Here is a 13,709-nt window from a genome sequence, read left to right on the forward strand (position 1 = left end):
GAGCTGTGGTGGAGCACAGAATCTCAGAGTGCTGAGAGAGAGAGAGAGAGAGAGAAAGAAACCTCCTAGAAGAACAGCATTTTCTTTCTTTTTCACCCCAGCTTCTCTATACACGCTTGCCACAAACCAACAAAAAAGCTTTGTTTACAATATTCCTGTATATACTGGCTCCCTTCCTGCATGTATACCTTATTCATATCCTCACTCTCTCTTTCGCTCTCTCTCTCTTTCTCCTTAGTTACCTGAAGCACTACAGTATGTATGGGATAATATGATAAATTCATTTCCAATTCACTGCATTATCCCTTGAATATTTTAATGACTCATTGAATGAAGTGAAAAAAAGCTATTTCAAATGAACAATTATGCTGCATTAGTCTAAGGGCTGATTATATTTAAACACTGCTCACATGGATAACAGGACACAGCGACCTCAGCTTACGAGAGCTAATTTGGCTCTTATCTCCAAATAATTTCACATCACAAATTACCATGAAAACCTAAAGGGCTTTAAAAACATTCATCAAAAGATAATATTCCTCTTTGTAGCAACATTTTATTTAAATTATTTTGAATGGGAGCAAAAGCATCTCTAGGGCAGGACAATGACAGCAGAGTGGGACTGTGAGTGATAAGGAGATGGCAGGGGCACTGGCTTCTGTTAAAAACAGAGGTGGGAAATGTTGGAGACGAAGGGGCTGCAGCCCCAAATGTGGGCAGTGCACCACAGGCCTGGCTGTCACTTGCAGCCCAGCATCACACCTGGGCTGTGGCCTGGGATGGCTCCAGGGAGCCTGTTCTGGTTCAGGAGGTCACAGGGGATCCCTAGAGGTGGAATGATGGGACTGACGGAACGCTTCCAGGCCCCAACATGCTTTGGTTTCCTCAAAAGCCAGCTGGAGTCATGTTAGGTCCTCCAGGCTGGGCCTGGACTCATCTAGTTTCAAAGGGCAAAAGGATGAGCTGTGTTGGGCACTGTCTAGAATTTTTACTTTGCAAAACTTGAGTCCAATTGTCTAAGGGAATTTGCTAAATCATAAGTAGCTGCTATGGTCAGGTGTCAAAGTTGGGGGTTGTAGGGGAGATAATTACATTTACCAAGGTCCTACTATTTTGTGTCAGAAGGCTTAATCTCATTGAACGCTGGGAAATAGATATTATTATCATGCCCATTTTAATGATGAAGAAACTGAGCCTCAGAGGCTTCTCCTCTTTGCATATGTAATTTCCTTTTTCCTTGTCTCCACTCTGAAGAGTGAGGATTTCTGTCAGTTTCACAGAGGCGAAGTTGCAGTCTCAGAGAGGTCAAACAAGTTGCTCAGCAGTGGAACCGATCACTCGAGCACAAGTGTCCTGGCACGTGCTACCCACGTAACTAGAAAGCAGGGAGCCATAATTCTTGGCCTGTTTATTGGATTTCCCATTATCTTATTCACCTAATGTACTTAGAGGTCCTTCCCACCTGGAAGTGGCAGAGCCTGGAACCTCCTCTAGTTCATCTGACCCAAAGTCCAAGCTCTTTCCCTTTCCCTTCAGGGTGGCCACATACAAGTCTGGTTAATAATCACCTGGTTTATGGCCACCTCTGTGCTGTCTCCATCAGCAAGCACTCTTTATGGCCCATAGATCTGAACCTACGTGTTAGGAAGCCTAAGTCATGCCTTTTAGCTGCTTATTAGTTAAAATGGATCCTCACAGTACAGGTCAACGCATGCACAGGAAACTGCACAAATATCAGTGGCAAAACTGCAAATACAGCTCCAAAGAAAGAAGTCATTATTAATCCCATTTCCTTGGTTTGACCTCTTCATCTGAACCTGCAGGCCTGATAAAGATTGTTTATTCTGTTTATTATCATTAGTGGGGTTCTGGATATACAGAAAATGAGATTATATCATTATTTTTATCGATATATTTAAATTTCTACAGGCTCTGCTGCTCCATTGATTAGGAACAAGGATACACGTGCCGCTTCCTATAGTGCCTCTCTCTAGGGAGGCTTCTCCTCTTTGCATATGTAATTTCCTTTTTCCTTGTCTCCACCCTGAAGAGCGAGGATTTCTGTCAGTTTCACAGAGGCGAAGTTGCAGTCTCAGAGAGGTCAAACAACTCGCTCAGCAGTGGAACCGATCACTCAAACACAAGTGTCCTGGCATGTGCTACCCACATAACTAGAAAGCAGGGAGCTATAATTCTTGCCCTGTTTATTGGATTTCCCATTATCTTATTCACCTAAAGCACTTAGAAGCCCTTAGGAAAAAACCTCTAATTATGGAAAAATTTAACCCTACAGAAAAGTAGACAAAATAATGACCCTTTAGAGACCGTTTTAATTCAACCCAGAACTGGTTGCATTTACAGTTGCCAAAGGTTGAGGGCACTGAATGAAAGGGAACCATGAACTTGCCAATTTCCTTTTCTTTCTTAAAACAAAAAAGATATTCAGGGCAAATTTTAGAATCATTGACGGTTTCTAGGAAGATTTTCTTTTTTGGAAGAAAAAAGATACTCTTGTCTCCTTAATTGTTCTAGTGTTCTTTGTCACCAATCATGATATTCTTTGTGGAAAGTATTAATATACCATCTTCCTGTGTTCAATATTCCCATTAACAATAAAAAGTCTAATGAAAATATCTGCATGAAAAGCTCTGAACATTAATTTCAGAGACAAATAAAAGATGAACCAATAAGTGTTTCTTTGAAAATGAATGATGCAAATTAATTGATATCCTAATGAGCTTTCAGCATGAAGATTATTAGTTAGGTGGAATCAGAACTGAAGATCATCTTTAAGGAAGTGCTAAGGACACTGCAGTCGGGGAGAAAGATGTTATCTGTCAATGCTCAGTTAGAAATCTTTCTTGCTCAATGAGAACCTTTCAAAGAGGGAGCCAAGTGGGATAGCATACCTTATGTATCTGTCTCTGCCTGTCCTAGCCTGGCCGGGTTTGGAGACTGGAGCCTAGTCCTGTTCCTGAGTTGATGGAAACCCACAGGTATAGGAAGTTCCACCCCAAGCCAGCCTCTGGGGGTCTCGTAATACCACCACTGTGCTGCAGATTCCTTCCTTGGTCTCTAGAATAAAGCCCTGTGAGGGCAGAGCCTTCCTCAATTTTGTTTGCATTTGTGTCGCCACTGCTAACCTAGCTACCTGATTTACAGCAATAATAATAATATAACAACAAGTAATGATGTAGAGCTTACTATGTGTTCTGGGTATTGTTCTGAGCACTTTCCTTAAAATAATTCACTTAAGCTTCATAACAACAGTGTGAGCTAGGCATACTACTATCTCCAGCTTACGAGTGAGTATATTGAGACACAGAGAGGTTAAGCAACTAGGCCAAGATCACACAGCTAATAATGGTAGATTAGGAATTCAAACCACAGCAGTCTGGCTCCGGAGTCCTTGCTCTTAACCACTGTGCTATACTGAATAGTGTTCTATATATATTTCTTGAACTAAATGAACAAAGGAGTACCATGAATTAATGCCTGGTCCCTACTGCCAGGCATCTAACTTCTAGTTTTTATTTAAGTTATCCAAAGTTCCAGAGCTTTATCCTACTCCGTACTAAACCCTGCCAGCCCCTCTTTGGAGTGGAGGTGGGGGGTGCCACAGATATTTCTTGTATTCCTAAAAATTCGTTGCTGTCCTGTTTCAACCCAGATAGCCTGTCAAAAAATTGTCCCTACTGAAGGGCTCCTATGGCCGTGGCCTCATCCACCATGCAGTTAGACCTGGCCCCCTAATATCAGGGTCAGCTGAAGTTCCACCAAGTTTGCTTCTGTGGTCATCGTGAACCACAGGGCCATGGTCACTCTCTGTCTGCAAAGACTTTATGGCAGGCTTTCCTACTGAGGCTGCTTGGGTAACGATGGTATTTAGGGTGTAGTATTATGGGGTCCAAAACACTTACCTAGTGTGTTTTATTTAACAAGATAGTATTCACTGGGGACAGTTCCCTGGAAGCATCTACCCATAAAGGATAGTTAGAAAAAGAACTCCGGGAGTGAGCCGGGGGTGGTGGAGGGAACAAGAGAGATGATGTCTTCCACGTTATAGAGAGGGGATAGTGGCTCCCTGTCCTAGTGGAGTTGATGGGAGAGATGTGATGTGAACTCAGGCCACATGGTACGGCAGGAAAGGCGTGTGACTTGGGGCTAAGCGACGTGGATTGAAGACTCACCTCTCTAACCCACTAGCTAAGAGATGGCATCATTCAACCTCTCTGGGCTCTGCTTTCGCCATCTATAAAATGAGGATTATGTCTATTTCACAAAGTGGTGTTGAGTTTCAGGAGTTTTAAAAGTGCTTTTCACTTGAAAATTCCTCCACAAATGAGTGATGTTAAGAACGACCGAGGCATCCCAGCTCTATGGTCTTCCTTCAATCTGCTCAACCCATCTGGATGCTTGTTAAGCCAGAATGCTGTGTTCTCCCCAGACCGACCGAGGTCTGCGGGTGGGGTAGTGCCTAGGCAGCTGCATTTTAACAAGCTCGTCTGCCAATTCGAATGCACTCAACTGTTTGAGACCCACTTAGCAATGGTGAACACCAACACAAAGGAAGTACTCTGGGTTTGATCAGAGGCTTCACATCCTCTGGTCGAGGTCTAGAATCTGAGACCTAAATGAATTTGGTTGACACCGTCTCTGTGGCTGGCGGAATTTTGGGGAAGGTGGGCAGGACCAAGTGGATATCACTGCCACTTCCTGCTGAACACTCACGAGGGAAGCAGTGCAAATGTGACGGAAACACAAGCCTCCTCCGGCCTGAGCGGGAAAGCCGAGGGCCGCACCCGGGCAGGTGGCACTGGTAAGCTCTGTGGCTTAGCAGCCTTGCCGGACAGCTGCCACCTGTCACCTGCCACCTGTTCTACTTCTAAGCTGGGCTGCTGAGGCTAAATTCATGTTCGTTGCACAGAGCTCCTGTAAGAGGTCCCTTCTGAGTATGGGGGTGAGGCGAGTGGAGGAGTCGGGGGTTTTCAGGCTTGGAAGAGAGGCAGCCTCATGGTCCCAAGTCCTCTCAATTCTGAAGTCAACCCACCCTAACTGCTTTTGCACTTAGGCCTCAGGACTTCTGAGCAGAGCTCCCTAACAGGAAGCCCTGTGTGCCTGGGGTGGCTGTGAATGTGACCTTCAGAGCAATACTTCTCTCTTGAGTGTTTCACCCCTGAGACCGCTGGGGAGGCCTAAGTTCAGAAAATGACAACGCTGTAGCCTTGGGGCGTGAGGGGGAGATGCCAGTTCTTTCATGCCGACTGCTCCTCTCTCCTTCCTGATGGCTCAAACCTCCCAGCTCTGCCCCTTTGTGTGTTTGCAGTGTTTGGCCAGGGAAGTGTGTGGAGTAACAGAGGTGGCTCCGGCACTGCCCACGAAGCTGCTGCTTGGGTCTCCCTTGAGGAAGCTCCTTCCAGGGCCATGGGCAGGGCTGCCTCTGAGGATGGCTGTCCACCTGAGCTCCCTGGGAGGGGCCCTGGTCACTGGGGCCACCAGCTGCTTGCCAGGGTAACTACCCTCTCACCCCCCTACTCCCACCCAGTGGGTGCGAGAACCCTGCCTTGCTCAGGATAGTCAGAAGCTAGTTCGGATTTAAACCCCTTCCTCCACCCACAGTTCTAGAAGGAAAAACACAAACTCCTCATAGTTGCAGAATCGTCTGTTTTCCAAAGTGCTCCCGTAAGTCATTGGCTCATCACGACAATCACAGCAAGTCAGCAGTGTGTTTCCCATATTACAGAGCAAGACGAAATGCCCAGAGGAGCCGACAGAGGTCACTGAGTTGGTAGCCAGCCAAGGTCCAAACCACATCCCAACTTTGTTTTTCTAGTTCTGAGTTCCCGCTATCTTACAGAGTTGACGCCTTTGTATACTCTTTGCAAAACCCATCTGCAGGTGTTCTAGGCACAGATTCGTGACTGTTTGAGGCTAGTGTGGACTTCCCCAAAGAGCACTGCCAGGCACTCATGAACAAAAGGATTCAATAATCAAATGCAACTGGGAAATCAGTGTATATGATATAGAGCATACTAGACTAGTAAAAGCTCCAAAAGCCCTTGAGTGAGAAACAGAATGAATTCAGTTCAACCCAGAGTATCCAAAACTTGTTTGGCAACACAGCCTTTCCCTCCCACATAATGGCAAAAACAAGCCACCAGATTTGAGGACCCTCCGTGAAGAGGGTGAGCCAGGCTTCTTCACAATTATCGTGATGACAAAGACACAAAGATGAGAGGCGGCCACTTGTTTCTGTACACAAAGAAAAGGAAGTGGCTGTGCCTCTCTCATGCCACGTGCCCCACCACGGGGAGGAGCTCCAGGACTTCCCCTGGCCAGTTCTGCCACCTGCACGTCTCAGAATCCCCTCGGTGCCCCCAAATCCAGTGGTGTGCTGAAGCCAATTGTTAACGTTTCAGAAACAGTGTGAGTCAGTTGTTAAATCATCAGGAGCTTGAAATTAAATCACCACTCCCGTGGTAGGAGTATTTATTTATACCATAAAAATCAGCAAACACTAGAAATCAGGACTCTCCCCACCCTTCTAGAAAGCTGGGTTACCAGCATACCACTAGCCCTGGGACACTTTTTGAAATTGTTGGAAAACTTGGGAGAGCTCTGATAGCTGAGCGCTGGGGGAGATGGGACACAGAAGTCCTTGCTCCAACCCTCCTAGATGAGAGGTGGGAACTGCACTGAATGATAATCTTCCAGATACAACCCCAAATGAGTCAGAGAGTGCCTCTTGGCCTGCTTACCTCGATATCTGTTACCAGCCAATGTCTCCAGAATCTCTGTCTGGGTTCTGCTCTGCTAGGGGCATCTGGATCCACCATCACCAGGATGTAGGTTGCGCCCTGTAACACATGTACCAAAAAGTAATGTAGCATCATGGCTGAAATAGGAAAATACCATCGGGCAGACCTCCTTTTCCCGCCATTCCAACCGAGAATGGCTGAGTAGCCCCTATGGCGTCCTATCCAGTTTATCCTTGCTCTCGTGACATCTGTCTCACATCATGTTTATTCTCAGAGAAATGGCATCTGTGAAGCAGACAGCAGGACTCTTGGCTTCCTCTTTGTGAGGAAGAATAAATCCAACAAGATATACATACCAAGCACCTGGGAGTTCTAAGCGCTGTGCTGGGTGCCGTGGAGGAATCAAGGAAACCTAAAACAGGTCTCTGGTCCTCTCAAGAAGCATCCAGTGTAGTTGGAGTGACTTGTTTGTCAATTCAACAAATATATGAGGACTTATTTTGTGTCAAGAATGGTACCTATCATAAAGAACACCAGGATTCATTCATCTCTTCAACAAGCCTTTGCTGAACACCTACTATGTGCCAGAAGCTGCTCCAGGTGCTAGGAGGCAACAGAGCACAAGACAGTAAGGTCCATACTTTCAGGAAGCTTTTGTTCTAGGTAAAAGACACAGATAATAAAAATAAATAAATAAGCAACGGAACGTGTGAGTAGTGCTATGATGAAAATAAAACAGGGTGGGATGAGAGGTGGGAAGTGTTCTGGAAGGAAAAAAATAGCTGCTATGAAGGTCTTCAGGTGGGAAAAAAGTAGGCTTTGAGGAGCAAGAAAGAGCACCATTGTGGCCAGGGACAAGCAAGGGGGAGGGTGGACACGGCAGGTGTCGGGGAGGGAGCAGAGGCCAGGCCACAGGGGGCTCTCTAGGCCTGGGTAGGGAGTGGGGTTTTATTCAAAGTGCGACACAGAACTGTTTCAGGGTTTTAGGCAGGACAGTGATATGCTCTGATTTATGCTTTTAGAGGATTCTTTTGGCTGCTGAGTAGAAAATGAATGATCTCCAAAGGCCAGAGAAGAGGCCAGGAGGCCAGTTAGGAGACTCGCAGTAGCATGGGAAGGATGATGGTATCTTGGGCTATGATGGCAGCAATGGAGACAGAAACAAATAGATGGGTTGGGGGAGTATTTTTAGGTAAAATCGGCAGGGTTTGCTGACAGATTCAATGGCAGGGCAGTAAGGAGGGGGATGGAGAAAGAGAAATTAAGGATGAATCCTGGGTTTCTGGCTTGAGCAACTGGGACATTTAATGGTACAAATAAGACTTGGAGAGGAGGCTGTTTGAAGGCGGACATTCAGAGTTCTGGTTTAGATATCTTGAGTTTGAAATGCCCCTCAGAATATATGTATGCATGTCAGTCTGTAATTCAGACGAGAGATCAGGACTGGGTGAATAAATTTGGTAGTCATTGATACAGAGATGGCCTTTAAATCAGTAGAGCAGACACAGAGAAGAAAAGAGGTCTCACGGCTGAACTGTAAAACATGCTAACATTGAGAAGAGGGGAGACCCAGGGAAAGGGGACTTTGGATCCAAAAAGTTGGGGGAACACCTGGAGAGCAGGTGTCACAAAAGCCAGGATAGAAAGTGTCTCCAGGAAGAGAAAGTGATCAGCTGTATCAAATGCTGCTAAAAGGTAAAGCCAGATGAGGACACAGATGTGACAATCTGATTTGACAACTTGGATATCACTGTTATCACGATAAGACCAGTTTCAGTGGAGCAGAAAGGACGGATGCTTAGTTAGAATAGGCTGAGCTGAGATGGGAGATGAGGAACTGGAGATAGCTATTAGAGATAGCTATTAAAAATGATTATAAAAAGGGAAGTTTTGGTAGGAAGGACAGCTGAGACATGGAGTGGCTATAACTAAAGAGGAAAGAAGAGTCAAGATATTTTTTGTTTTTTTTTTTGTTTTTTTTTTTGAGACCGAGTCTCTCTCTGTTGCCCAGGAGTGCAGTGGCGCGATCTCGGCTCACTGCAAGCTCCGCCTCCCGGGTTCAAGCCATTCTCCTGCCTCAGCCTCCCAAGTAACTGGGACTACAGGCGCCCGCCACCACGCCTGGCTAATTTTTTGTATTTTTAGTAAAGACGGGGTTTCACTGTGTTAGCCAGGATGGTCTCGATCTCCTGATTTCGTGATCCGCCTGCCTTGGCCTCTCAAAGTGCTGGGATTACAGGCGTGAGTCACCGTGCCCAGCCCAAGATATTTTTTAAAGAGAGGGATGATGTTTGTAGACCAATGGAAATGGTCCAGTATAGAAAGGGAGGTAGAGATGTCAGAGAGGAGGAAGGGGATCGTTACAAGAGCTTTGGGAAGTGGGGAGGGGACAGGATCCAGACTGAAAGTGAAGGGCTAGGTCTTGGGTAGAAGCAGAGGATGTGGGTTCAGATGCAAGAGAATTGGAAGGTGAGATAGTGAGGAATGAGGAAATTGTCTTCCGATTGCTTCTATTTTTCAATGAGTTAGAGGCAAGTTTATCAGGGGAAGAAGGATTATAGGAAGTTTGGGGTCACAGAAAAAGGTGTGAGATAGTCATTTAAGAGAGTGATAAAATGATTATACCATAGGTATGTGGTAGGTTACTAGATAGTATTATATTTCACAGTTGTGTCCTTTTTAACTGTTCAAGTACAGGTGTGGAATACGTGGTAGCTGGGTTTAACCTGAATGGGAACTTAGGTGTGAGTATGAAGGAAGAGAGGGAAGTGAGAGAGGAAAAAGTGAGTAAGATGAATGGAGTAAATGGAAAAGAGTCCTGGCCCTCCCCTTGACAGGGAGAGGCAGGCACACCCTGTTGTTCTAAATGCTTTCTGATGTTCTAAATGCTTAAGCAGAGGAGCATTTATCAACCATGGAGGGGAAAGGGAAAAGAGAGATTAAATCTCTCTACCCCAGGAGTCCAGGAAGGCTGCAGAGTTGTCTTTTGAGCTTGATCTCAAAGGCAGGTAAAGTATCAGGAAAGTATCAGGAAAAGCACTCTCTAGGTACAGGTAAGGGCGTGTGCAAAGGCAGGGGCGGGTGTTTGGGGAATGGCTGGGCCATAAGGCATCTGAAAAGAAATAGTGGGTGACAAAGCTGAAATGGGTGTTGGGATCAGAGAACAGAAAGCTCTGTATGTCATAAGTTGTTTAGAATTTGTTATGCAACAGGACGCACTGAAATTGTTTGAACAGGCAACTCATATAATCAAACGTGTGCTTTGGGGCTGGGCATGGTGGCTCACATCTGTAATCCCAACACTTTGGGAGGCTGAGGTGGACTGATCGCTTGAGCCCAGGAGTTCAAGACCCACCTGGGCAACATGGCAAAATCTTGCTCTACAAAAAATACAAAAGCTAACCAGGCATGGTAGCCCATGCCTATGGTTCCAGCTACTCAGGAGGCTGAAGTGGAAGGATGGCTTGAGCCCAGGAGGATGCAGTGAGCCATGACTGCATCACTGTACTCCAGCTTGGATGACAGAGTAAGACCCTGTCTCAACAAACAAAAAACACGTGGGCTTTGGGAAGACACATGATGAGACATGATGAGGATAGAATAAAGGATGAAAAGCAGAGCAAAAAATCGAAACAAACCCTGAAAACTGCAATACCTTGGAGAAAGACCACAGGGATTTCCATTCAAATAGTAGTAATAGAAAGGAGAGACGTGTACTGCAGAACTCACAGCATGAGGTGACCGGGTAGGGCAGATGTGGGAGAGGAGAAGCCAGGACGACTCTGAGATTCTGTCTTGGGCAGTTTGGTGATAATGGAGCCATGGATATTAGGGGTAGCAAAGTCAGGGGGACAGTGAGGCAGTGAGTTTGGTGTTGAAACCAACAGGGAGAGATGCCCTGTAAATGAAGCTAGCGCTCTCTCAAGACTTGGCAAATGGGCAGTGGACATGGAGAGGGACAAATCTATAGATTCATGGATTGCCCGGGGAATCTGTAGAGTGAAGACAAAAGAAAGACTGTGGTGGAACTTGGGAACTCAAAGGGGGACAAGGAAGGGAGAAAGAGGCTGAGGAGGGCCAGGTGCAGTGGCTCACGCCTGTAATCGCAGCACTTTGGGAAGCTGAGGTGGGCGGATCACGAGGTCAAGAGATTGAGACCATCCTGGCTAACACGGTGAAACCCCGTCTCTACTAAAAATATAAAAAATTAGCTGGGCATGGTGGCGGGTGCCTGTAGTCCCAGCTACTCCGGAGGCTGAGGCAGGAGAATGGCGTGAACCCGCCATGAAGGAACAGATAAAGGTTGTGTCAGTATTACAGTCATCAAGGCAGACGAGGGCCACAAAGTGATTGTTGGTTGTGACAATGAGGGGATCATGGAGACCTTTCCAAAGATGATTAGTTTAAAGGTAAAAATATTGACTGTTGGATTTTAAGACCCAGAAGAAGCCGTAAACCATAGACTAGATGCTACAGGAAATTAAATCAGATAATGAGAAGATAAACCCAAGAAAATCTCCACGGACTCAGAAGAAAAGAAAATAGTAGGTGAAAAGAAGGAATATATACTAAAGTGTGTGTGTGTGTGTGTGTGTGTGTGTGTGTAAAATCCCAGTAGAATCCCATAAAGAGAAAACTGTAGATAGTATCTGATACATCCAAGAAAGTAATAAGAAAATAAAAAGAAACAAAGTGTAAATATGATAAAAGAAGAAATGAAGAAATAAAGCCATATGCCCTCTCTGTTTTCCTTTCTTCTTCTTCTTCTTTTTATTTTTTTGCAAATGACATGATTGTCTACATGAGAAATTAAAAAAAATCAACTGGAAACAAAAGTAATATTCAGTAAACTGTTACAAATTGTACACAAAACTGGTACTTTCTACATATTAATAATAGTCCTAAAGTATATATTTAGATCCCATTAACAACGGTAACAAAAAATGTAAAATAAGTAAGAATGAGCTTGATGGTAAATGAAGATTATATGAAGAAAACAAAAACATTATTGATGCACATAAGAAGGAAACTTGGATAGAAGAAGAAATACTATGCTTTTAAATTGAAATAATCATTTTGCAAAAATGTCAATAAACCTTCAGTTAATTTTTTAATCTAGCACAATTCCAATCAAAATCCTAAACAGATGTTTTGTGAACATCACAGAATAATTCTAAAGGTAATAATAAATGTAAACAAGTAAATAAAAGAAAAATAATTATCCAAGGCAATGTTGAAAAAGATAAAATAGGGATGGTAATAATTTTGGAGATATTAACATATCTTAAGCTACAATAATTAGAACAATATGGTGTTAATTAATGAATACTTAAGTAAAGAAATCAAAATAGAAAATCCAGAGAGAAAGTCGAGTTTTCATTATATGTATATTTACTACATGATAGTTATAATTTAAAATGTTATTTAATATATGACAAAATAATTTCAGATCAGTGGGGAAAAAATAGATTATTTTATAAATGATATTGGGAAAACTGGCTCACTATGTGGAATAAATAAACTTAGGTCCCTATTTCTTTCGGACACCAGAAAACTTCCATATTTAAATATGAAAATGAAAAACAAGCTTTCAAACTGGTTTAATAACATAATATTAAATTTATGCAATGGAACACTCTGTTAGAGTTAGATCTTTATATACTCATATAAGAAATTATCTAAAATATACTAGTATGTGAAATAAGTTACAGAATAATGTGCATGATGTCTCAAATGTGCAGGAAAACTTTATATATCTAACTATATATATATATCTTTATAGATATATTTGCATATGCATAGAAAATGTCTGAAAAAATATACACCAAACTGTTAACAGTAAATGTCATGAAGGGAAGATTGATATATCTAACTAGATATAATTTTGACTCTTTTATATGGCAAAAAAAGTCCAAAATAAAATTCAAAGACAATAAACTGAGGACAAATATTTGCAATATCTATGAAAAAATGTGAACGTCTTTCATATACAAAGTACTCTTTAAATCCATAAAAAAAGACTAATAACTCAATAGAAAAATGGATGAACACCATGAATGGTTAACTCATAAAATAAGGAACACAAATGATCAAAAACCATACAAACAAGTTTACTAGTCATAAAAGGTATGCCAATAAAATAGATCCAATCTTTGCCCATAAAATTAACAAAAGTTTTAATGTTTATCTCGAGTTTTTAAGGTATGTAGAAACAATGGGTAGATCCCCAAATCCTATGTATTCTATAATGTCATTGTCTATTTTTTAAAAAGGAGAGAAAACCAAAACCACATATTGTACACATGTATATGACTCTATGGAAAGAAAACCAGAAAAATACAAAGTTAAATGCTGACCGATGATCTCTAAATGATGGGATAATTATGAACTTTATTTTCTTCTTTGTGGTTTTTTGCATTTCCCAAAGTTTCTGCAATAAAATGCATTGCTTTTATACTTAGACAAAAAGATTTGCACTCAAGGAAAAAAAAGTCATGGTAAGAAGTCCCAGAACCCTCATTCTTCTCTTGTTCAAACAATAGCCAAGGGAAGTCTTCTCAGTGGCAGACTGCTCTCCCTCCCTGCCCTGATGTTCCCCGTGGCCCCTCCTGTCCCTAACCCTACACTGCTGCCTGATTCTTTACGGCAGCGTTCCCCAACATTTTTGGCACCAGGAACTGGTTTCATGGAAGACAATTTTTCCCCAGATGAGTGTGGGGGGTAGTTTCAGGATGATTCAAGCACATTACATTTATTGTGCACTTTATTTTTATTATTATTACATTATAATCGATAATGAAATAATTATAAACTCACTGTAATGTAGAATTGGTGGACACCCTGAGCTTGTTTTCCTGCAACTAGAGGGTCCCATGTGGAGATGATGGGAGACAGTGACAGATCATCAGGCATTAGATTCTCATAAGGAGTGTTGCAACCTAGATTCCTTGC

The 13,709-nt window shown here is 43.1% G+C and overlaps 1 protein-coding gene across 1 annotated transcript in view; it reads right to left on the reverse strand.

Annotated features, from left to right (window-relative positions):
• The window catches only part of PEBP4 (phosphatidylethanolamine binding protein 4), a 227,025-nt gene that overhangs the window by 96,916 nt on the left and 116,400 nt on the right, over positions 1-13,709 (reverse strand). Inside the window, exon 4 of the mRNA XM_054561342.2 lies at positions 6,759-6,857. Coding sequence (XP_054417317.2) covers positions 6,759-6,857 — 99 coding nt within the window. The remainder of the gene's footprint in view (positions 1-6,758; positions 6,858-13,709) is intronic.

The sequence above is a fragment of the Pongo abelii genome, chromosome 7 (assembly GCF_028885655.2).
Source record: "Pongo abelii isolate AG06213 chromosome 7, NHGRI_mPonAbe1-v2.0_pri, whole genome shotgun sequence".
NCBI classification, from domain to species: domain Eukaryota; kingdom Metazoa; phylum Chordata; class Mammalia; order Primates; family Hominidae; genus Pongo; species Pongo abelii.